At 39.9% G+C, this 23,698-nt stretch overlaps 1 protein-coding gene across 2 annotated transcripts in view; it reads left to right on the forward strand.

Annotated features, from left to right (window-relative positions):
* LOC143025360 (uncharacterized) overlaps window positions 1-23,698 on the forward strand; it is a 174,830-nt gene that overhangs the window by 75,828 nt on the left and 75,304 nt on the right. For both annotated transcript variants that reach the window (XM_076184898.1, XM_076184900.1), the window contains exons 25-27: window positions 21,542-21,717; window positions 21,915-22,120; window positions 22,678-22,828. In XM_076184898.1, coding sequence (XP_076041013.1) covers window positions 21,542-21,717; window positions 21,915-22,120; window positions 22,678-22,828 — 533 coding nt within the window. The remainder of the gene's footprint in view (window positions 1-21,541; window positions 21,718-21,914; window positions 22,121-22,677; window positions 22,829-23,698) is intronic.

Consider the following 23,698-nt stretch of genomic DNA (forward strand, 5'->3'; position numbering starts at 1 on the left):
TAGTTGATAAGACTAAATACATTATATCCTTTGGCTGGTGAGAAGACCACATCACCTCATGGAAGTTATGCAAAGAACAAAAAATGCAAAAGGTTAGGGAAATTACCTATATGATTCTAGGGAAGGACTTGAATGTAACAGACCAGATTGATATTATGTTTAGGTTAGGTCAGTATAAGAGGAATGATCGATGTGCATCTAATGAAAATAAAGTTCAAGTTGCAAGCCATGGCAAACGAAGTAATCAGCAAGTCTTGGAAGTTAGCATGAGAGGAAAAATTTAAAAATATTTGGATTAGGAAAGATGCTAATGAAGAGGAACAAGCAAAGACACAAAAGCTCTTAGAGAAAGCCAGTGTCAAAAATAAAACTAGGAAGAAGAAAAGCAGCATTTTTTTGAGAGAGAGTTGTTAAACAGAATGTGAGGAAATTATTTCTAAAAATACAGAAAGGCATGGTAAAGGAAATACTACAAGGAAACTTAAAGTAGTGTATACTAATGTTGATGGGTCACTATCAGTCAATTTGGAAATAAATGTCTACTTACGGATAAACAAGCCTGATATTTTGTGTTAAGTTGAAACCAAACTTCCCCCCAAAAAATTGACCTACAGTTGGGGAAGAAAAGATATACCTCCTGGAGAAGATACAGAGAAGAAAAATTGGGTGGAAGGGTAATATTTGTTGTGAGAAGTGATGTAAAGGTAGAAAAAGCAAATCTGAGTGAAGGCAAGAGTGAAGCAATCCACCTAAAAATTAGAACTAAAGGGCAGAACAAATTGGGCTTCATGGTGGCATATGTCCCCCACCCCAAGTAATTTAATCCTTATCAGAGATTTTAGTTGCAGTGAGGTCAACTGGGAGGAATAGGAAGCAAGTGGCAAAGCAGATTCCTGGGGAAATACCTTGCTAAGTATAGCAATAGAGAATACAATGACCTAGAGGATGAAGGAAGTGACCCAGTTAAGAGTAGATGACATTCGCAGAAGATTAGATCTGCTAATAACTAAAGAGCCACACATCATCAGTTCTGTGAACTACCTTTGCCCCACAGGAAAAAGCAACCATGTAACAATTGAATTTCAGTTAGAAGATGAGGAAATAGAGCTAAGGAACAAATCGCACATTCAAGGAAGATTCGATGTTGGGAAAGTAGATTACTTAGGGTTGAAAAAATTCTTTGAAGAAGCATACTAGGGAGGAATTCATGAATAATATGGGAATAAGGAGGAAATGGGTAATCTTTCATAACATTTGCAACCTGGGAGTGAACAAATACATGCCAAAGATTAGTGGGAGGAAGAAGCAGAAATAAGACTGGTTTAACAAAAAGTGTGAGGTTGCAAAAATGGACAGAGATATGGCTTGGGGAAAATGGAGGAAGAGAAGGAAAAAAACAAAACAAAAGAAGCTTACAAGTAAGCTAGGAATGACTACAAGAATTTGGGAGGAGAAAGCAATTTTGAAAGAGGTGTAATAGATAAATGCAAAGATGAACAAAAACTGTTTTACAGGTTCCTAAAGGGTAAAGTGAGGCACAGTGAAGTAATCACCTCAGGCAATGAATGAAAGATTCTTATCAGTCTTCACAAAAGAGAGCATTTTTTTTGGAGGAAAGTGAAGGGAATAAAAATGAAAGTTTAGAAGATATAAATGATGTTAGGAAAGTATTTATCTACTGGTAGTTGTATTATACGGGAAGGGAGCTATGCTCGTGGTGACCCATGTTTGTATCTTTCAGCATCAAGTTTTTTCTTAAAATTTTGAATAATGTTTGCACACACTGTTTCCTTATCTAATTTATTCCAGGTACCCACCACTCTATGTGGGAGACTTTTTTTTTTCAGATCTCTTCTATAGTTATTCTTTTTGAGTTTCTTTTCATGCCCTCTTGTTTTTCTGTTGTTCCATTTTAATAAATCATCTCTAGGATTTCCATTCCTTTCATGATTCCATAAATAGTCAGTAGATCTCTTTCTCTTCTTTGTTCCAGAGTTGGTACTTCCAATTTGGACAATCTTTGTTCGTTTGTTAATTTGGAGAGAGTTGGTGCCAACTTTATCGTTGCTCTTTGTATTCCTTCTAATTTTTTTATATTCTCTTTAGTACTGGGTGTCCATAGTGTTGCTGCGTATTCCAGTTTTGGTCTTATTAGTGTAACTAATATTTTTTTTAATAATTTCCTCATCCAAATAGTCAAATGCCACTTTCATTGAAGGTTTCTCTGACTATTTTATTGATATGTTTGTCCGGTGACATGTTTTTGCTGATTATTACTCCAAAGTCTCCTTCCATTTTTTTTTTTTTTTTTTTTTTTTTTTTTTCTTCACCAATTTTATCATTTCTTGATATTCTGTTTTTACTTTTTCCAAACTTCATTACACTACACTTCTTGATATTGAAGTTTACTTTCCACTTTTTAGTTCATTTCCAGACTTTGTCTAGGCCTAACTGTAATGATTCACAATCTTCCTCTGTTCTTACTTTCTTTAGTATTTTTGCATCATATGTGAAGAAAATCATATAACATTCCACTCCTTCATCCATGTCATTTATATATGTGGCAAACATGATTGGAGCCAGTACCAAACCTTGCAGGACACCAATTATCATTTCTTCCCAGTTCAAGTATTTGTCTCAAATTAATTACTACCCTCATTTTTCTCCCAGTCAAGAAGTCTTCCATCCATTCCAATAATTTTCCTTTGATGCCACCTATTGATTCTATTTTTCTTATTAGTTTTTTGTGTGGTACTTCATAAAATGCTTTTTGTAGGTCTAGAAAGGCATAATCCGCCCATCCATCCCTTTGTTATATTATTTCTATTAGTCTCGAATAGAAAAAGATCAGGTTTGTTGTACATGATCTTCCTTGTCTAAATCCAAATTGATTTGGATTCAGTATATTTTTTTCCTCCAGATCTACTTTTGATAACTTTTTCACATATTTTTGCTGTTGTGCTTGTAAGGAAGACCAGTCTGTAGTTCGTTGGATTTTCCCTGTTCCCTCCTATATATATTGGTACAACATTTGCATTTTTCCAGTCCTGTGGTACCTTTCCTTCTTTGAGTGAGTATTTAATTATATTGTATATTTTGTCCAACACCTCTACTTGGAATAGCCTAGATGATGATATAACTCAAGCTCAAACAATACATATATTCAGATCTAAATATTGTGGCATAGTGTATAGTGCAGCGCACATAACACAGCTCGTTATAGCGCGACACGGTAATGCCCTAACTAGCAGCGACGCCATTTCAGATGGTCAATTACGTGAGAGGGTCATGCAGGGTCACGCATACCAGGCGTGACTACGGTGCCACATAGACACGAGTACTCAAAGAGGCACCTAATAGGATTAAGAATTGTAGGTAGGAGTGCAGACATTCGGAAGCATGGCGATGTCGCACATATGTAACCACACCCAGAGCGCGGAGCTGTAAGGTAGAGTTGCAAATAATTATAGATGGAACATCGGCAGCGTCTTCGCTCTGTGACGCGCCCCATTGTGACCCACGCCGATATATACCCGTTAGGCTTCCTGCGTATGACACGCGCTTTCCTGTATGCATAACTCATCGATTAATAAATGCGTAAATTGTCCTATGTGCGTTTTACTGTCGCCCCCTTTTGCAACATAGCTTGGAACATGCCGCAGTGAGTAGGATGCTTTTGGGACAGTAACACAAAAGTAACGATACGTTAATTGGTGGCGCGCGCGTGAACGAAGTGTTGGCGGAAGTGTCAAAAAGCCAGGTGATATTGTGCGTGCTGGACTGTGAGTGCTGTGCCATGCAACAGTGTGGCGGTAGACAGAGAACGCCACATTACGTGGAATTAGTGACGCACATTTGTAGACACGGCGATGATTTAGTGGTGCTGACAAAGGTGCATTTCATCCCACTTACTAGGATACCGGGCCTCTCGGCAGAGCAATACCCGCCGCGACCGTGACATATACGTAGCGAAGCTTACTTCACTTGACCCATTAGTTGACCCATGCAGGCCACGCCCACCCAGGTGTAGGAACATGGAACAAAGACGCGGTTCACTGGATTCAGGCATATGACGTCGACGTACCTGCCTCCCCCACACTCACACTAAATGTGACGTCTTCGCGGGATAGTGGCGGTAACATCGGACAGCTTGTATCAATGACGCAAGATCGACAGAGAGAAGACCTCAAGAAAATCGACAAAATGGAGACCATGCAATTTCTCGATACCATTGTCACCCGCACAACGTCCCCCACACCGAATTCCTCGTCCCCTCCTCCGCCCTCTGCCCCAGTCCTGCCTACCACTGGAGTGCTACCCGCTCCTCCGCCGTCAGGTAACCTCTAGGTCCCACGTCCACCGTCACTGCAGCCCAATGCCTACTTCCGGTTGTTCCAGTCGTGGTGCCATGGCTTGCCGACTATGCCGTCATGGTCGGTGTTAATAGGATGCCACGCGACATTCAGTTCATACAGCACCGGTCGTACTTATCCCTTGACGTCCAGGAGACACTACGGAACTATTTAGTCATCCCCATAACACCCCGCTCTTGGCTGACGAGGTGCTCGAGTAGCTGCAAGCCCACTTTCGAGACGTGAGTCGAGGCCCTCCACCACCGTGACCTGCTCCATTGCAGACAGGCGCAAGGCGAGTCCTTTGACGACTTCAACGGGCGCATAAGGGATATGGCTGAGGAAGTAGACCTGTGCACCGGATACCCCGTTACTTACACGGAGGCCCAGCTGCAAATGGTGATATTCATGGGCGTCAAGGACAAGGAACTCGTGCAATGCCTCAGCTCCCTCTCTGCAAATATACGTCACAGCAGGAGGTAGTGACCAGCTGCCGCTCAGGGTAACAGCTTCGGCCGCCCAGGATAACCCGAGCTTATGCGCCGTCTCAGCATACAAAAAGGCCCAACGCCCCCACCTCTCCTTTGCAGCCCAACGACCCCTGCCAATCCTGCAACCACCGGGATGACCCCAGGTAATACCAGCCAGATAACAACACCTACTACAGCTGCGGGAACAAAGGACGCCGCCCCGCACCCCCAAGGGCCCTGCCAGGGATGTCCGTTGCCACACCTGCAACAAAAAGAGTTACTGGGAAAAGTATTGCAAATCGACCAAGGATTGGGACAAGGACAACCACGAGTCAAGTCCCAGCGCTACTGCCCCTCTCCCCATGAAAGCCGGCAGCTGCCGCCATGTGTCTGACGGCCCACATAGCTCTACGCCACCTGTCAACATCCGCATCCGCTTCGGAAACTTGTCCTCGAGTTTGCTTATATTAGCTGACACAGATGTGAACGCCACTGTGATAGACATTCGACACCTAGACATGTTTGGGATACCTAGGGCTAGATTGCAGCCACTCTCGGCACCGACTTTCATGGTCGATAGACCCCGAATGCCCCCCGCGACGCTTCCGGGCCACCTTGACGCTCAGCAATTTGAACTGCGTTGCCGACATATGGGTTTACGAGAGATTCAAACCCTCCTCTCATTCGGCCACTGTCGGGAGTTGGTCATGGTCCCGCTCGACTCCCCGAAGCCCATCCTGGTGGTCACATACGTGAACAGGTGCGCCGAGCCAACACTACCCGTTGACAGCTCGCCAGCCGCCACACATGACTACTTCCTGCGGAAATTTAGCGATGTGCTGGTCTCCAAGGGTGGCCTCCGCACTACCCCCTCGGAAAGATGGGTATTTCCATAAGAATCCACTTGAAAGCCGGCACGGTGCCCTTCGCCATCCACACACCCAGGCCGATACTGTTTGCATTCAAGGATCAAGTGAAGGAAGAACTTGACTCAATGGTGCAAGAAGGTATCATCACGTCTGTCGGTGAGAAACCCTCGGAGTGGTGCCACCCGATGGTCCTCGTGGCCAAAAACGAAGGCGTACATATCACGGCAGAACTAACCAAATCCAGCTCTCAAGTGTCATGTCCCACTCATCCCTCACCAGCACTGCGGCGCGGCGGTCCGCAGCGTCATCCCCTCCACGAGGTTCTTTACGACGGCAGACACCTTTCACAGTTAATGGCAGATGGACCTCGCCGTAGAGGACCAGCACCTCACCATATTCATCACCCCTTACGGGCGGTACAAGCACTAGAAGGAACCGATGGGCTTTGGGGCCACCGGCGACACCTACTGCCTCCGTGGGGACGCGGTTCTGCAGGGCGTTGCCAACTGCGTTAAAGTGGTGGATGACATCCTCCTGTTTGATGAGGACTTCCCCTCCCACTTCTGGAGGATCCAGCACATGCTCACTAGGTGCCGCAATCACGGCATTACCCTTAACAAGGAGAAATTCACGGTCGCTGCCCCCAGCGTCAGGTTCTGTGGCTACCATCTCTCCCCTGACGGCATCTCTGCCAATGAGGACAAGGTCATACGGAATCTCCCCACGCTCGCCAACCTGACTAACCTACACTCCTTCATGGGCCTGATGAACCAACTGGCGGACTCCACCCTGGCTATGGTTAGGGGCGCTTGCGTCTCATTCAGTATGGCTCGCGATTCCTGACGGACTTCGAAACCCGCTACGCCACTACCAAACTGGAGATGCTTGCTGTGACCTGGGCCACGTCCAAATGCAAACTATTTCTGTTTGGTTTGCCCAACTTCACGTTGAGGACGTACTATCGTCCGCCCATCCCTATCCTCAACTCCCACAACCTGGACGCCGTCGAGAACCCCCGCCTCCAGCGGCCTAAGGAGGGGCCCTCGCCCTTCGTCTTCACGGCGAAGTGGTACACCAGGAAGGAGCTCTGCATCCCAGACGCCCTCTCGTGAGCCCCTTCTCCCGCCCCACGCCGGAGGATGAGACCGACTGTGACGAGGACGCCACGCACGTCAAGAGCGTCATCACCGGCAACGCCTGCGCTCGCGGGGACCACTCGTCGCTCGCCACCGACAGGACCCTCCAGGAACTCTGGGCTGCGACATGAATGGACCCTGCCTACGGCCACCTGCTTACCTGCGTGTCCTCCGGGTTCCCGTCCAACCTGCTTACCTGCGTGTCCTCCCTTATTGGAAGCTCCGGGACGCCCTCTCCGCTGACGGGGAACTAATGCTGTATGGCCAGCGCATCGTCGTCCCCGCCGCCCTACGGAAACGCACACTGGCCCGCCTCTATGATAGCCATTACGCCGTGGAGGCCACCAAGCCACGGTCTAGGCCAAGGGTTCTCGAACTTTTCAGCTCATCGACCCCCTAATAAAGTTTAAAATTTTCTATAGACCCCCAAACTATTAATTCACGAATTATGTTAGTTTATCATTATTATTGGTGTTGTTATTGTTATTAATGCTAGTAATATTATTATTATCGTTATTGTTGTTGTTATTATTATTATTATTATTATTATTATTATTATTATTATTATTATTATTATTATTATTATTATCATTATTATTGTTATTACTATTATTATTATTATTAATATAATTATTATTTTATTATTGTTATTATCATTATAATTTTAGTTATCAATAGTGTTATTATCATCATTGTGATTGTTATCATTTTTGTGTTGAAATTACTGTTCTAATTCTTTACTGTAGTTCTTGTTTGGTCTCATAAATCTTTTATGGTAATTGTAAAGTACCATATTCACAGTTTTCGTGTTTGTGGATTTTACTTATTCTATTCGTGTATTTTTATTTATTTCTTTTTATTTTGATCAGTTATAAAAGGGCCAAATGGCAACGTTCATCAAGGCGACGGCGTTCCAATAATGATAGACACTTTCACATATACATAAACATGTTTTAAAACAAATATTTACAATTTACCAATATCTTTAAGAGTGATATTATATATTGTTTATTATATTACTATATGTAATAAGCCAATAATATTACACAAGCTCGTCATCTTGATGTTCATTCACAATGTGGTTGTGTGTATGTGAGATTCTTTCTACATGCACAGAATGAGGAAGATTTTTGACTCGGAGTGAACTGACATGGTTTTTCTTAAGTTGATATATTGGGTTGATTATTCTCACTCTTCCAGTACGGGAAGAGAACAGGATCATTTCATGTTAACCATTTAATTTAAAAGACTGCCTTTCAACCCCATATTAATTTACTGACCCCTTTCGACCCCCTAGCAATCTACTGACCCCCTTTCGACCCCTTGGATGGTCTCATTGACCCCCTAGCAATCTACTGACCCCCTTTTGACCCCTTAGGTATTTGTCGACCCCTTGGATGGTCTCATCGACCCCTGGGGGTCGATATCGACCACTTTGGGCAGTTTGGGAACCCCTGGTCTACACACACATATACACACACATAGACACACACACACACACACACACACGTCGGTCAAAGTAACAGCGAAGTCCGGACTCCGGAGTTATCCAAGAATTTCGAGGATCACAACGACAAGAAAGTACCTGTGTTGTATCTATAGGGAAGGGAAAAGCTTGTGGTGTAGTGGGAAGGTGATGAAAAAGGAGAAGGGGAGGGATTACTGAGGGAAATGAAAGGAAATGAGGAAGGGAAGGACTTGGTCCAGGCAGACAGACGCCATGTAAACAAAAGAGGGCCAGAGGATTTCAGTGACGAAGAAGGAATTAACAAAAATGTAAAGATTAGAAATATAGATAAGAGCAGCACAATCGAAAATGAAGGTAATAATTTCCAAGGATTTAATGAGAGTGTGGGGGGAAGCCAACCCTCTCCGATTAGCAAGCCTAGAAGAAAAACTTTAGAAAATTGTCAAACATTGGGAGGATAGGTTCGGTGAGCTCACGAAGATCACGCAGAGAGTAGAAAAAATGGAAGAATTAGAGAAGGTGAACCAAAAATTAACTAAAGAAATAGAAGTATTAAAAAGACAGTTAAAAGAAGTAAAAGATGAGAATGAGGAATTAAAGAAGAAGAATAAAGAGAATATAGAGTCCATAGCACAAGAAGAACAGGGTTGAAAAAAAAATCCAAGAGAACAGCAAAATTGCAATTAATGATATAGCAAAACAGCAGATGAAAGAACAAACTGAAGACAGTTATTAAAGTGATGAGACAGAAGGAGAATATAGTAAGAGACTTAGCAGATAAAAAGAAATGTATAATTATATTAGGAATGGAAGAGAAGTATAATCTAAATAGAACCACAATAATCAAAGAGGAAAAAGAAAAAGTAAACCATTTATTAGAATTAGTTCAGGAAGATGAACCTGAAATCGGGAAACAAATTGAAGAAATGTGAAGGCTCGGGAAATATAGTACAGATAAAGTATGGTAATGGAGTAGGAAGTGGGAGATGGAGTTCAATACTAAGAAGCGTAGTATAATGGAATTTGGAAGAAGCAAAAAAAGAATAGCAGGATCATATAAATTAGGAGAAGGAATAAAAAAAAAACAGAAAATGAGAAGGACCTGGGAGTCATTATTATGAATAATATGTCACCTGAGAAACATATAAACAAGATTTTTTGAGAAACTTATAATTTAATAAGAACAATCAAAGTGGCATTTACATACCTGGATGAAGAAATGGTAAAGAAAATACTAATCACTGATAAGACCAAGATTGGAATATGCAGCAACGATGTGATCACCAAGTACAAAAAAATGTATAACAAAACTTGAAAGAATACAAAGAGCAATTACAAAATTGGCACCAACACTCTCAAAACTATCATATGAAGAGAGACTAGCAAAACTTGAACTACAGACATTAGAGCAAAGAAGAGAGAGAGGAGATTTGATAGCTATTTACAGAATTATGAAAGGCATAGAAATTACTGATAGAGAGGATCTAATAAAATGGGATGATAGAAATACAAGAGGACACGGAAAGAAAATAAAGAAAGACAGTTATAGAAGAGATCTGAAAAAGAACAGCTTTCCCCACAGAGTAATAGACATTTGGAACAAGTTAGATGAGAAAGTGGTGTGTGCAAAAACATTACATGAATTTAAAAACAGTTTAGATAAAATGAGATATGAAGACGGGATACCACGAGCATATCTCCCCTTCCCGTAAAATACAACTAGGTAAATACATTCCTTCATCACCAGACTTAATAACAAACTTGCAACGAAGACAAATTTACACATGAAAAACAATGATAACGGTTTTTTTTTTTTTTTTTCAGTACAGATACACAACATAAAATGACCTAAAAGAAATTAAATAAAGATAAATTGGAATGTGGTGATGTAAGGGCATTGGGAGAACCATCGGATAGTCCCTGAAGTATCCTTATGTACTATTATGAGTGTTGTTAGGATATTCATATAGTAATCACTCATTCAATCAGACATTATTATTCATATTAAATATAATAAATTAGCAACTTTTGAATAGCGTGTTCCATGACAATTCAGGATAGTATAAATATGTCTGACTAGTCGTGTAAGAATTGTTTTGACTGTGATGGAGTCTGCAAATTAAAAACATAAGACATTTTATTTTATTCTTTTATCACAACCTGGAAGAAAGAATAATGATGATTATTATCATCATTTAAAAGAATACTTGAAATATTATGGATATTCAGCTTACGTAAGAATAAGAATGTTTGCTAATTTAAACGTATACAGTATCAAATTAGCGACGACCAGATTTTGTTGTTCTTTTTTATCATCGTGCAGTAACTCACAAAATACAAACACCCTTTCCCAAAAATTATTTTCAAAGAGACGACAGGAACATAAAAAATGAAGATAAAGAGTCTTAGGAATACTGATCTTCCGTCAGAATGACATTCTCACGCCTGAGTTGGTCATGAATATTATTTTTTTTTTCCAGATACTGACTGGAAGATGTTATTTCAGTTGCAGTTGTCTTCAAATAATTTTGATACCAAATTTTTTTAACAGAGAGTTAAAGAATATTTACACATTTACCATCTCAAAATTCTGTTTCAGTTGTCTTCATATAAATTTGATACCAACATTTTCTTTTCACAGAGAGTAACAGAGTTAAAGAATATTTACACATTACCAACTTAAAATTCTGTATAGAAAAGGGAAGACCCTTGAGGTCCTGTTTATGCTTATCTAATCTATGCTCATTATAGCAAAATATGCTTGTTCAGGGGCCCAGGGGGTTTCGACTGATGGGTATTTTGTGACTGCTCCAATGAATTTCGACAATCAAGGGAACCTCTTCAGCCTGCGCGAGGGTGACAGATTCTGTGAAAAAACAGAATTCGTGAGAGATTCGGCAGGGAATACTTATATAAGAGTTTATAAATATAAACTATATAGTGTTGAAACCTTGGTAGAGCCATTGCCAGAGGACCTGGCCGCTTTCCTTTGCAACAAGCCAGTGTCAAACAAAAGCCAGCCATCAGGAACGTCTGAAAAAGAAGAAAGGAATATTATTGATAGAAATGTTGATAATGGAAAGAACATAATCAATAATAGAAACGATACAAGGCTCAGAGAAAATGAAGAGATAAGAACAAATATTGAAAATGAAAGAAATAATATGGAAAGTATAAATATGGAAAATAATGTAGAAAGAAAAGTAGATAGAAAAGAAGAAAGTGAAATACATATAGAAAAGAGAAATAATGAAAGACATAAGAAGATAGATACAGAAAACAAAGAAGAAAATCAGACAAGAACAACAGAAAATATAAAAGAAGAAACGCCTCGAAAGCCCGTAAAGATGTCTTATAGGGACATTGCCGCAGGAGGCTCGCCAGTACAGGTTCCTGGAGGGCAACGTAGCCCGAGACGAAGTACCCCCCGGGTCATTGCAACGCCTCATGACTGGTATGAACGCCAGACCGACACGGAATCTTTCCGCGCGAGAGGCAACCCCACTTGGAGAAACAGTCTTTGGGTAACAAGGGAGCCCTCAAATCCCTTTTAAACAAATTGTCGCCGCAGAACTTTAAAAAAAATCTCGGCGCAAATCTTATCTCTCGTCACCCAAAATCCGTCCATTGGAAGTAACGCGGCTGGCATGATTATAGAATTCGCCACGCGATAGAAATTCTATACAAGGACGTACTCGAGGCTCTGCAAAGTGCTGTTAGAAAAGTTAGAAAAGAACAGTGCAGAGGCCTTCAAAAGCAGGCTAATCCAGCAATGCCGAGTTATGTTCGACAAACACGCGGAAGCAGGACTTGATCAAAAGTCCGAAGAAGAAAAGGAAAAAATCTTGTCTCGCGAGGAGCGCACAGACGAAGAACTTAAAGAGCTTTTAAAGAGGAAAGATTACGTCGCATTATGCGCGTTTTTGGCGAGCCTTTCGATCGAAGGAATCATCCAAGTTCGAAGAATTGCGGCCTGTGTTCATTCTCTCCTAAGGAAAAAGGACGAGACGGCAATAGAAGCCATTTGCACGATGCTGGAACACACGGGCGAAAAATTAGAACAAACGGCCAAAAACTCGGAAATTGGCACGCAAGCAGTCAATAAGATATTTTCTGGCATCAAAGAAATTGTTGACCAGAAACTGACTGCAAGTCGATTGAGGTATATCCTAATCGACATTTTGGAACTGAGGCAACGTGGTTGGAGGCAACGAATGGGAAAACATTGAAAAGTTGAAAAAAGAAAAGAAAAATGAAACTATGGAAAAAGTGAAAACTGAAAAGAAATTAGAAAATAATGAAAAATCGATTTCGTCCTCGTTACTAATTGGTAATATGGCAAGATGGTAATTGGCTTAATGGTAATTGCTAGAAAATATCGTTTTTCGTTATGCGTTAAATTGCTTAATTAGTGGTGATGGTATTGCAAATTTGTTCATCTCATTTGATGATGATGATGATGATGATTAATTACAAAGGCGGAGCATGCCGACAGGAGACCTTTTGGTCCATAACTAGGTCGTATGCAGAAAAAAATATAGCGATAAAATGAAATAAATTGAATAAAAATTGTAATAATATAAATAATGATAAATAGAATAAATAAATACAAAGGTATAAATAGATAATAAACAAACAGGTGAAAAGTAATCTCAATACTGCAATCATATCGCCTTTCTCTCTTCGATCTTTTTTAAAGATGATAATTTTTATTTTCACGTAAAACCTTACTTGCGGACACTGCTTAAAATATGGCTTTGCTGATGTGGAAATATTAGTGGGGAAAAAAATGGAAGTTACTCATCAGTAAAATATGACAAATTAGACAAAGTAAGAAAAAAATATATATATATATATATAAAAAGATAATTGAAATGAAATAATTGAAAATAAAAACATGGTTTGCACGATTTGTGCAAAATAAGTTTAAAAGTGTATAAACATGTATATATATATATATATATATATATATATATATATATATATATATATATATATATATATATATGTGTGTATTTACCTAGTTGTATTTACCTAGTTGTATTTTACGGGAAGGGGAGCTATGCTCGTGGGGTCCCGTCTTCATATCTCATTTTATCTAAACTATTTTTAAATTCATGTATTGTTTTTGCACACACCACTTTCTCATCTAATTTGTTCCAACTGTCTATTACTCTGTAAGGAAAGCTGTTCTTTTTCAGATCTCTTCTATAGCTGTCTTTTTTTATTTTCTTTCCGTGTCCTCTTGTATTTCTATCATCCCATTTTATCAGATTCTCTCTATCAGTAATTTCTATGCCTTTCATGATTCTGTAAATAGCTATCAAATCTCCTCTCTCTCTTCTTTGCTCTAGTGTCTGTAGTTCAAGTTTTGCTAGTCTCTCTTCATATGATAGTTTTGAGAGTGTTGGTGCCAATTTTGTAATTGCTCTTTGTATTCTTTCAAGTTTTTTTTATACATTTTTTTTGTACTTGGTGACCATATCGTTGCTGCATATTCCAGTCTTGGTCTTATCAGGGTGATTAGAATTTTCTTCACCATTTCTTCATCCAGGTATGTAAATGCCACTTTGATTGTTCTTATTAGATTATAAGTTTCTCCGAAAATCTTATTTATATGTTTCTCAGGTGACATATTCATAACAATGACTCCCAGGTCCTTCTCATGTTCTACTTTTTTTATTCCTTCTTTTCCCAATTTATATGATCCTGTTATTCTGTTTTTGCTTTTTCCAAATTCCATTATACTACACTTTTTTGTATTGAACTCCATCTCCCACTTCCTACTCCATTCCTGTACTTTATTTAGATCACTCTGTAGTGATTCACAATCTTCTTCCATGTTCACTCTTTTCAGTAGTTTTGCATCATCTGCAAAGAAGCTCATATAGCTTTCAATTCCTTCATCCATATCATTAATATATATAGCAAACATTATTGGGTCCAGAACTGTTCCTTGCGGAACACCGCTTATTACTTCATCCCATTTTGAGTGTTTGTCTCTTAGCACTACTCTCATTTTCCTTTCTTGCAAAAAGTCTTCCATCCAATTAAGCAGTTTGCCCTGTATTCCTCCTTCATATTCTAATTTCTTAAGCAGCTTCTTATGTGGTACTTTGTCAAAAGCTTTTTTTTGGTCTAGAAATGCGCAATCAGCCCATCCATCTCTTTCTTGTATTATATCTATTAGCCTTGAATAGAAACATATTAAATTGGTGACGTATGATCGTCCTTGTCTGAATCCAAATTGCCTTGGATTTAAGACGCTGTTTTTTTCTAAATATTTTACCCATCTACTTTTGACAATTCTTTCACAAATTTTTGCTATTGTACTTGTTAGAGAGACTGGTCTATAGTTGGTAGGGTCTTCTTTATTTCCTCCTTTATATATAGGTACTATATTTGTTTTTTTCCAATCTTCTGGAACTTTTCCTTCTTTCAAGGAACTGTTTATTATGCTATGTATTTTGTCTGCCAGTTCATTCCTGCATTCTTTCAGAATCCAGTTTGCTATTTCATCTGGTCCATGCGATTTTCTGACATCAAGATTACTCAAGTGTTTCAATATTTCGTTCTTTGTTACTTCTATTTCTTTCATGGGAGGGACTTTCTCTTTCCATTCGATCTCTTCAGGTTGTATATTCTCCCTTGTAAACACTGATTTAAAATGTTTGTTCATAATTTCCGCCATTTCAATTTCCTCTGTGTATTCAACTCCTCCTTGTCTTAATTTCTCCAAGTCTTGTTTGTTTTTCAATTTGTTGTTTACAAATCTGTAAAATAGTTTTGGTTGTTCTTTACACTTTTCTATGACATCTTTTTCATATTTTCTCTTTTCCTCTCTGCACGTTTGTACATATTCATTTCTATAACAAGTATATATTTTCCATTTTTCAGGCCTTCTGTCTTTTTTCCATCTGGTCCAAGCTTTGTCTCTTTTGTCTTTTAACTCCCTACAACTTTTATTGTACCAGCATTTTACATATTCTTTTTCTTGTTTTTGTCTTGGGACATACTTTTCCACTCCTTTTTTGTACATTTTTGTCAAAATATTCCATTTCTCTTCCACTGTTGTTTCTTCTTTGTATATTTCTTCCCAGTTTTCTTTTTGAAAGAATTCTCTTATTTTATCAAAGTTTGTTTTTTCATACATCATTCTTCCTTTTCTGTATTGTTCATTTCTTTTCATGTATTTTTCTTCATTTAGTTCCAGTTCAATCAATATGTGGTCACTTATATTTATTGGTGTTTTATATTCAATCTTGCACTATTCTAGGTTCAGATGTAATTATTAGGTCTAGTCTCGATGGTTCTTCCTCATTTCTATACCTAGTGTTCTCCTGTATCCACTGTGTCATTGTATTGTCAGTAATCATCTCAAGTAGAGCGTTTCCCCATGAGCCGTCTCCACCCTTTACTGTCATCTCTTCCCAGTAGATTTCTTTGCAATTAAAGTCGCCCATCATAACTATTCTTCCTCCATCTTCCATTATCTTATTTAATGTTATCTTTGTGTCCTCTAACATACTTTTATGTTCACTCTCTTCCCACGAGGCTGTTTTCGGAGGCACATAATTTATCACAAATTTTCTGCTCTTCTTATCTCTGTCTTCCACTTTGATCATAATCATCTCTACTGTATTCTTTCCATATGTGACACACCTCACGTTTATATCCTTCTTAGTCAGGAACATAACTCCACCCCCTTGCTTTGTCTCTCTGTTTCTAATCCAATAATTATATGCATCATGTCCTACACTGTTGGGTGGTAGTGGACCTTTTAATTTGTTTCTACAATTCCCATTATGTCCGGTTCTTTTTCCTTCAAATAATCATTCAGCTCATTCAATCCTGTTATTAATCCATCTATATTTGTGTAAGACACTCTTAGTTTTCTGCCACTTCCATTGTGTTCTCTGTTTCCCTTTTGTTTTTCTCTTGTATGTCGAATTTCCTTAGTTTCATATTCACTACTCTCCAATAGTATCTCTCTTTTTCTGACTCTGTTCTGTTCTCGTTTTTTTTTTCTTACCTTCAAGTCTTTTATCTTTTTCTTCCTCTCTTTCCTCTATATTCATTTCCCTTTTTATCCATACCTTTTTATATTGTTCCCTTGTTGCTAGTTTCCCTGTTTTGGATAAGATATTGTCTGCCGTCGTTTGTGACCTGAATTTAATCTTAATTAGTCTGGTCTTATCTGTATTATACTTTCCGAGTCTGAACTTCTCTTCGATTTGTTTCATTATTTCTGGTTCATCATCCTGAACTAATTGTAGTAAAATGCTTACTTTTTCTTGAGGTTCTATCTGGGTTATGTTTCTCTTCCATTCCTAATATAATTATACATTTCTTTTTGTCTGCCAAGTCTCTTACAATATTCTCCTTCTGTCTCATCACTTTGATAACTGAGTCTTCAGTTTGTTCTTTCATTTGCTGTTTGATTATATCAGTAAATGCAACTTTACTGTTTTCTTGGATTGTCTTCCAACCCTTAGCTTCTTTAGCTATGGCCTCTTTGTTTTCTTTATTATTCCTCTTTAATTCTTCATTCTCCTCTTTTACTTCTCTTAACTGTCTTTTTAGTTCTTCTATTTCATCAGTTAAGTTTTTGTTCGCCTTCTCTAGTTCTTCCAATTTTTCAACTCTCTCTGCAATTTTTGACATTTTACCGAACCTAATCTCCCAATGTTCGGTCATTTGTTCAATTTTTTCCTCCAATTTTGCCAGTCGGGGGAGGTTGGTATCCGCCGCCCCCTCATTAAACCCTTGGAAATTATTATCCTCACCTTCCATTGTACTGCTCTTATCTATGTTTCTAACCTTCACATTTTTGTTAGTCCCATCATCGAAATCCAAATCATCGGTTCGACGTTTGTTTACAAGCCGACTGGCCTCTTGGACCAAGTCCTCCCCTTCCTCATTTCCTTCCATTTCCCTCAGTAATCCCTCCCCTTCTCCTTTTTCCTCACTTTCCCACTACACCACGAGCAATTTCCCCCACCCTGTAAATACAATAGGTACTTCCTTTGCTTTGGGATCCACGAAAATTTCACTTTTTCTTCAGAACGTCTTCTACGCCATCCGTTCGGTGGAGTGTGTGTGTGTGTATTTACCTAGTTGTATTTTACGGGAAGGGGAGCTATGCTCGTGGTGTCCCGTCTTCATATCTCATTTTATCTAAACTATTTTTAAATTCATGTATTGTTTTTGCACACACTACTCTCTCCTCTAACTTGTTCCAAATGTCTATTACTCTGTGAGGAAAGCTATTCTTTTTCAGATCTCTTTTATAGCTGTCTTTCTTGATTTTCATCCCGTGTCCTCTTGTATTTCTATCATCCCATTTTATTAGATCCTCTCTATCAATAATTTCTATGCCTTTCATGATTCTGTGAATAGCTATCAAATTTTCTCGCTCTCTTCTTTGCTCTAGTGTCTTTAGTTCAAGTTTTGCTAGTCTCTCTTCATATGATAGTTTTGAGAGTGTTGGTACCAATTTTGTAATTGCTCTTTGTATTCTTTCAAGTTTTGATATACTTTTTTTTTTTGTACTTGATGACCACATCGTTGCTGCATATTCCAATCTTGGTCTTATCAAAGTGGTTAATGAATATTTTCTTCGCCATTTCTTCATCCAGGTATGTAAATGCCACTTTGATTGTTCTTATTAAATTATAAGTTTCTCCAAAAATCTTATTTATATGTTTCTCAGGTGACATATCATTCATAATAATGACTCCCAGGTCCTTCTCATTTTCTACTTTTTTTTTATTCCTTCTTCTCCCAATTTATATAATCCTTCTATTCTTTTTTTTTCCAAATTCCATTATACTACACTTTTTGGTATTGAACTCCATCTCCCACTTCCTACTCCATTCCCATACTTTATTGAGATCATTCTGTAGTGACTCACAATCTTCTTCCGTGTTCACTTTTTTAACAGTTTTGCGTCATCTGCAAAGAAGCTCATGTAACTTTCAATTTCTTTATCCATATCATTAATATATATAGCAAACATTTTTGGGGCCAAAACTGTTCCTTGGGGAACACCACTTATTACTTCATCCCAGTTAGAGTGTTTGTCTCTTATCACTACTCTCATTTTTCTTTCTTGCAAAAAGTCTTCCATCCATTTAAGCAGTTTGCCCTGTATTCCTCCTTCAGTTTCTAATTTCTTCTTAACTAACTTTTTATGTGGTACTTTGTCAAAAGCTTTTTTTATGTCTAGAAATGCACAATCAGCCCATCCATCTCTTTCTTGCATTATATTTATTAACCTTGAATAGAAACATATTAAATTGGTGTTAATGAAGGACCAACTAATAATGTAGAGCAAGGTGTTAATAAAAAACAAAATTATAATGTAAGACATAATATTGAAACTCAAAACGTATCAAAAAGAAATAATCACGAGTTTCCTAAAACCATGTACTTTAATGCTCGTAGTATTAGGAACAAATTTCAAGAAATACAGTCGTATGTCAAAAGCGAAAATATCGATATGATAGGAATAACCGAGACATGGTTAAATGGTAAAGAGTTCGAAGCTGAATTTAATATTGCGGGTTTTAAACATTTTCATCAGGATAGAAACCACAAGAAAGGTGGGGGTGTTTTGTTGTACGTTAAAAACAATGCCCATGCTTCTGTTTTAGAGAAAGTGAAACAGGATGCATATGATAGTTTGTGGGTTGAGTTAATCCAAACAAATGGACAAAAAATTAATTTACTGACCCCTTTCGACCCCCTAGCAATCTTCTGACCCCCTTTCGACCCCCTAGCAATCTACTGACCCCTTTCGACCCCTTGGCTATTTGTCGACCCCTTGGATGGTCTCATCGACCCCTGGGGGTCGATATCGACCACTTTGGGAACCTCTGGTCTAGGCAAACCGTCTTCTGGCCCGGTATCGAGGCTAACATAAAGAGCACGGTGGACGCCTGTGTGCCCTGCCAAATGCTGCGCCCTGGCCAGCATCAGGAGCCCCTCCTATGCGACGACTGCCCCATCCGGCCCCTCTAGTCCGTGTCTGCCGACCTCTTCTACGTCGCAGGAAAGTCATTCCTGGTTATAGTGGACAGGCTCTCAGGCTGCCCGGTCACCGTGCCTTACGACCAGGACACGACGTCTACCAGAGTCATCCGGAAGTTCTGCTGCTACCTCTGGGAGGTAGGCGTCCTCCTCGGCCTTCGTACCGACGGTGCCCCCCCCCCCTTTTACCAGCGCTAAATTCAACCGTTTCACAGAACGCTGGGACGTCCACCATGTGGTCACCTCACTGATCTATCCTCAGTCCAATGGGCACGCCGAAGCCACGGTCAAGACAGTTAAACACTTAATCTTCAAGACAGCGCTCACCGGCAGTATCGACTGGGAGGAGTTCGACCGAGTTCTCCTAGAATCACGCAACATCCTGCCTCCTACTGACCGCTCCCCACCCAGATCTTGTACGGCTGCCGCCTCCACACGTGCGTCCCAGCCCACCCGGACTCCTTTTCGGAGGAATGGCAAACTCGCTCAGAGGAGTGGAATCTCTGCGCCGCCGCTCAACTTGACCAAATGCAACACCGGTACAACAAGCACGTCCGGCCCCTCCCCGAATTGAGTATTGGTCAATGCGTGTGGATCCAGGACTGGACGTCCCTCCGTATGGACAAGGTCGGTGTGGTTGCAGGCCGCGGCAGGTCCAGGGACTACGAAATCCGCCTCCCAAGCGGGAGACTTGGTGGTGCAACCGGCGCCTACTCCGCCCGGTGGCACCGTGCCCTCCCGGCTACACCGTCTCTGACGCATCCCCATCCCACGGTGGAGGACCTACGGTCTTTGTGCGCAGATCTCACCACAGCCCCCCGTCGCTCGTCCCGGCTCGCGAATAGACGTACCCCTCGCGATGGTTGTATGAGTGCGGTGGGGTGGGGGAATGTGTGGTATAGTGTACAGTACAGCGCACATAGCACATCTCGGTACAGTGCAACACGGTGATGCTCTAACCAGCAGTGTCTCTTGAACAATGACCCTTTTAGACGGACAGCTACGTGAGAGAGTCATGCATACCAAGCGTGACTACGGTGCCACATAGACACGAGTGACTACTCAAACAAGCACCTAATAGGGTTTAGAATCGTAGGTAAGAGTGCAGACATTTGGAAGCATGTTGATGTCACACGTACATAACTGCGCCCAGACCACGGAGCTGCTAGGTAGAGTTACAAACAAATCTAGATGGAATGTGGGCAGTATCTTTGTTCTGAGGCGAAGAACGTGCCCCATCAGGGCCCATGCCAATATGTACCCATAAGTCTTCCTGCACATGACATGCACCCTCCTGTACGCACCATCGATTAATAAACTCGTAAATCGTCCTACTTGCGTTTCACTGTCGCCCCCCTTGGCAACATAGCTTGCAACAAATATGAAAATTGGAAATCAAGGATATAGACTAAGTTGGAACTGTACTGTACATGAATTTGAGGCTAGGTATGAAAAAATTAGAGAGTAGGAGGTGGGACTCAACAAGCATTGCTCTTTTCTTCTATATTCCAATTAGTTAAATACATAATATGGCTTGAGGATGGTGTAGTGATACCATTCTCAACTGTGAATTTGGTGATCCAAGTTCAAATCCCACCCTAGGCTGAAAAAGTTTCAGTATTGCTGCACTATGAGCTAGCACTCAGCTCTTGTGGGCAAGGAGTTGGATGGTTTGTGTTTGTGTATGTGTGTAAGGTCATAGTATTGCCCATAGAACAAACTGTATATGATCTTTGAGCTCTCATTCAAGGCTGTAACAGCTGTCAATTACAAATGTTGTGTTGCAAGACCATGATGAATCACATCCACTGTCTCTCATCAACATTGGGGCTATCAATACAATATCAACTATACTCCTTATGTCTGCACTGCCATATTTTCATGTATACTTGTAAATTAGATCCTTTGTGAAATATACACCACTAATGATCATATCTGTTGCATTTCACTCAGACATTTTCCAGTCTTATCCACCCCAAGCAGCTTAAATCAGTACTCCTTAAAGTATGCTCAAGCATATTTTGGCATTTATTTCCCTAGCACTATGATATCCTCTCCCATTTGAAACAATTTAGTGGACTCACTCCACTTCAACCAGAAATTCTCTCCCTCATATCTTTTCTTTGTGGCCCTAGGGCTGAATACACCAATGTGCCTAATCAGAGTGGAAGTATAGTTTAATGGAAAACTTATAAAACAAGTTTCAATATTTTAGTGACCTACAGCCCACTGGAAATTGTTTGGAGGGGTCGAGTGGAATGGCTTTGGGAAGAGGGTCACTCTAAAAGTGCATTCAGTGTCTCCTGGTCCCCTCATCCACACCATTCGTTTACCATCGCCCACGAATTCTGGCAACAAGTGGATCCCTTTCTGAAAAAGTTGAATTTCATGGTAGGTCTCAAGTGGAAATTATTTCAAATGTAAACAAGTTACTAATCTGATTTACTTACTGTGCAAGATTCAGTAAAGAATATTTTTTTCCTGTTTCTTTATGTGGATGCACTGGAACAGTGTTATTAAAGGAAATTACTGTATATCAGTCTAACTCACATTTACATGTTGTTTAGTAAGGAACTTTTTTCTTCTAGGTAGATACACTGGGACAGAGAATTGAGTTAAGGGAAACAATAAGTGAAGGACTGAGTGGGGGTATCAAGCATCTGGCAGAAATCAATATTGAACCTGGACCAAAGATATCCCTTGACACTGTCCTTGTCTCAAGAAATGATGAAGAAGTAATTTCCTATGGAATCTCAAATGAACTTAAGCTGGACTCGTGGGAAGATGCCCTCCGGTGAGTTAACCCTTTCACTGTTAGGGAACAGGTTTAGGAAGGAGCTTGTGCCAGGAGTTGACTAGCTGCAACTGAAGTCATAATTTGTGTCCTGTGTTCTCAGACTGCCAGGATTTGTCAATGATATCAGTTGCATTGGAACTAGACAGGATTGTTTTATCCAAATACTAGATGATTTTACTTATTGGTCTAGTAGGCCCTCCCTTTTGGTAGGAAAAGGGTTGAACTTGTCTCAGTTAACACCCTTTTTTATAGGGTAGCAGTCAATTAGCTGTTGCCTTGAGTGTCTCAAAACCAAAATTATCTTGCTTCAATCATAGTTATTGACTACTTTTCTCTCCTTTTTTCTCTCTGTTGCCAGATGTAAGTAGAAATCTTGTCCTTTGTATGCATTAGTCTACCATACCTTAATTATATTTCCTTTTCCTTTAGTTTTTAATTATTTTTGTTTATTCTTTATTTACAGTATTAATTTATTTAATTTTATGTATTTATTTATTTTATTCATTTATTTATTTATTTATTTTTTTTATTTTTTTTCTATTTTTTTTTTTCAGCATAATGGGAATGGCTAACTGCATGGGAGAGACGAGTTGTGGCTTGGTAATGAATATTGCCATGGGTACAGTTGAGTGGGCAGACTTGGAGATCAAATATACAGAAATCAATGAAAACATCATTAACATTGATAATATGGTTTTTATAAAGGTAATGTAACCAGAAGTGTTCCTATATACTATCTAAATCTGACACTATATTGCTGAATCCAAAATATCTTTCTTTGTTAATTCCAGTTTAAGAAATGGGTGAAACATTATGCCAGGGTGTTAAAACCCCCCTAAGGCTAGCAAAATACCTCTTCAATCTCTCTGGCCAAATCAGGTGGCTCTCCTCAGCTTGAGAAAGCAAATTGGCTAAGCTGCCTGACTTGAACATTTGAGTCAAGCATGCCCTAAGGCTCATATGGCGCACACTACAACTGTTTCCCCCTAGTGCCAAGGTGGTGGGTGGGTGTATTTTCACATGACTCTTGGGACTCATGGATTAAATATACTATCCCAACACTTAGTCTTTCCTTATTGAGCTCTATGATTTGTGGGGTTATCAGAGGTTGAATCCTTGTTTCTGTGTATATGGCATCCAAAGAAATTGTACATCTGATGAGGACGGACTGTTAACCTACCCTGTTCAAATCTGTCAAGCCCATTATGCAGGTGACTGAGGTAGTAAAAATGAGTCACACATACATTGTGCCAGAACCAGGGTGAATCTCTTATGAGTTCTCTGTGCAGGTGTCTGGAACATTCTTTCCCTCTCCTAGGATGATCAACTACCCTTCTTTATCTGTGAGTTTGGAGGATTAGAATGGATATAGTAACTCTTTTTAAGATAAGAGGAAATGGCAGTTGTGAGATCAGTAGCAAGTATTACACCTACTATCGGTCAGGCAATTTCAATTGGAGGCCACCTCAGAAGGATAGCTGTAAGCATATCTGGTCAGCTATAATACATAATTATGAGGGTTATTTTTATTGATGAGTGTTTGGTGTTGATGAAACTGAAGCACACCTTGGACTT

The sequence above is a fragment of the Oratosquilla oratoria genome, chromosome 5 (assembly GCF_046742065.1).
Source record: "Oratosquilla oratoria isolate Oo_2021 chromosome 5, ASM4674206v1, whole genome shotgun sequence".
In the NCBI taxonomy this organism is placed as follows: domain Eukaryota; kingdom Metazoa; phylum Arthropoda; class Malacostraca; order Stomatopoda; family Squillidae; genus Oratosquilla; species Oratosquilla oratoria.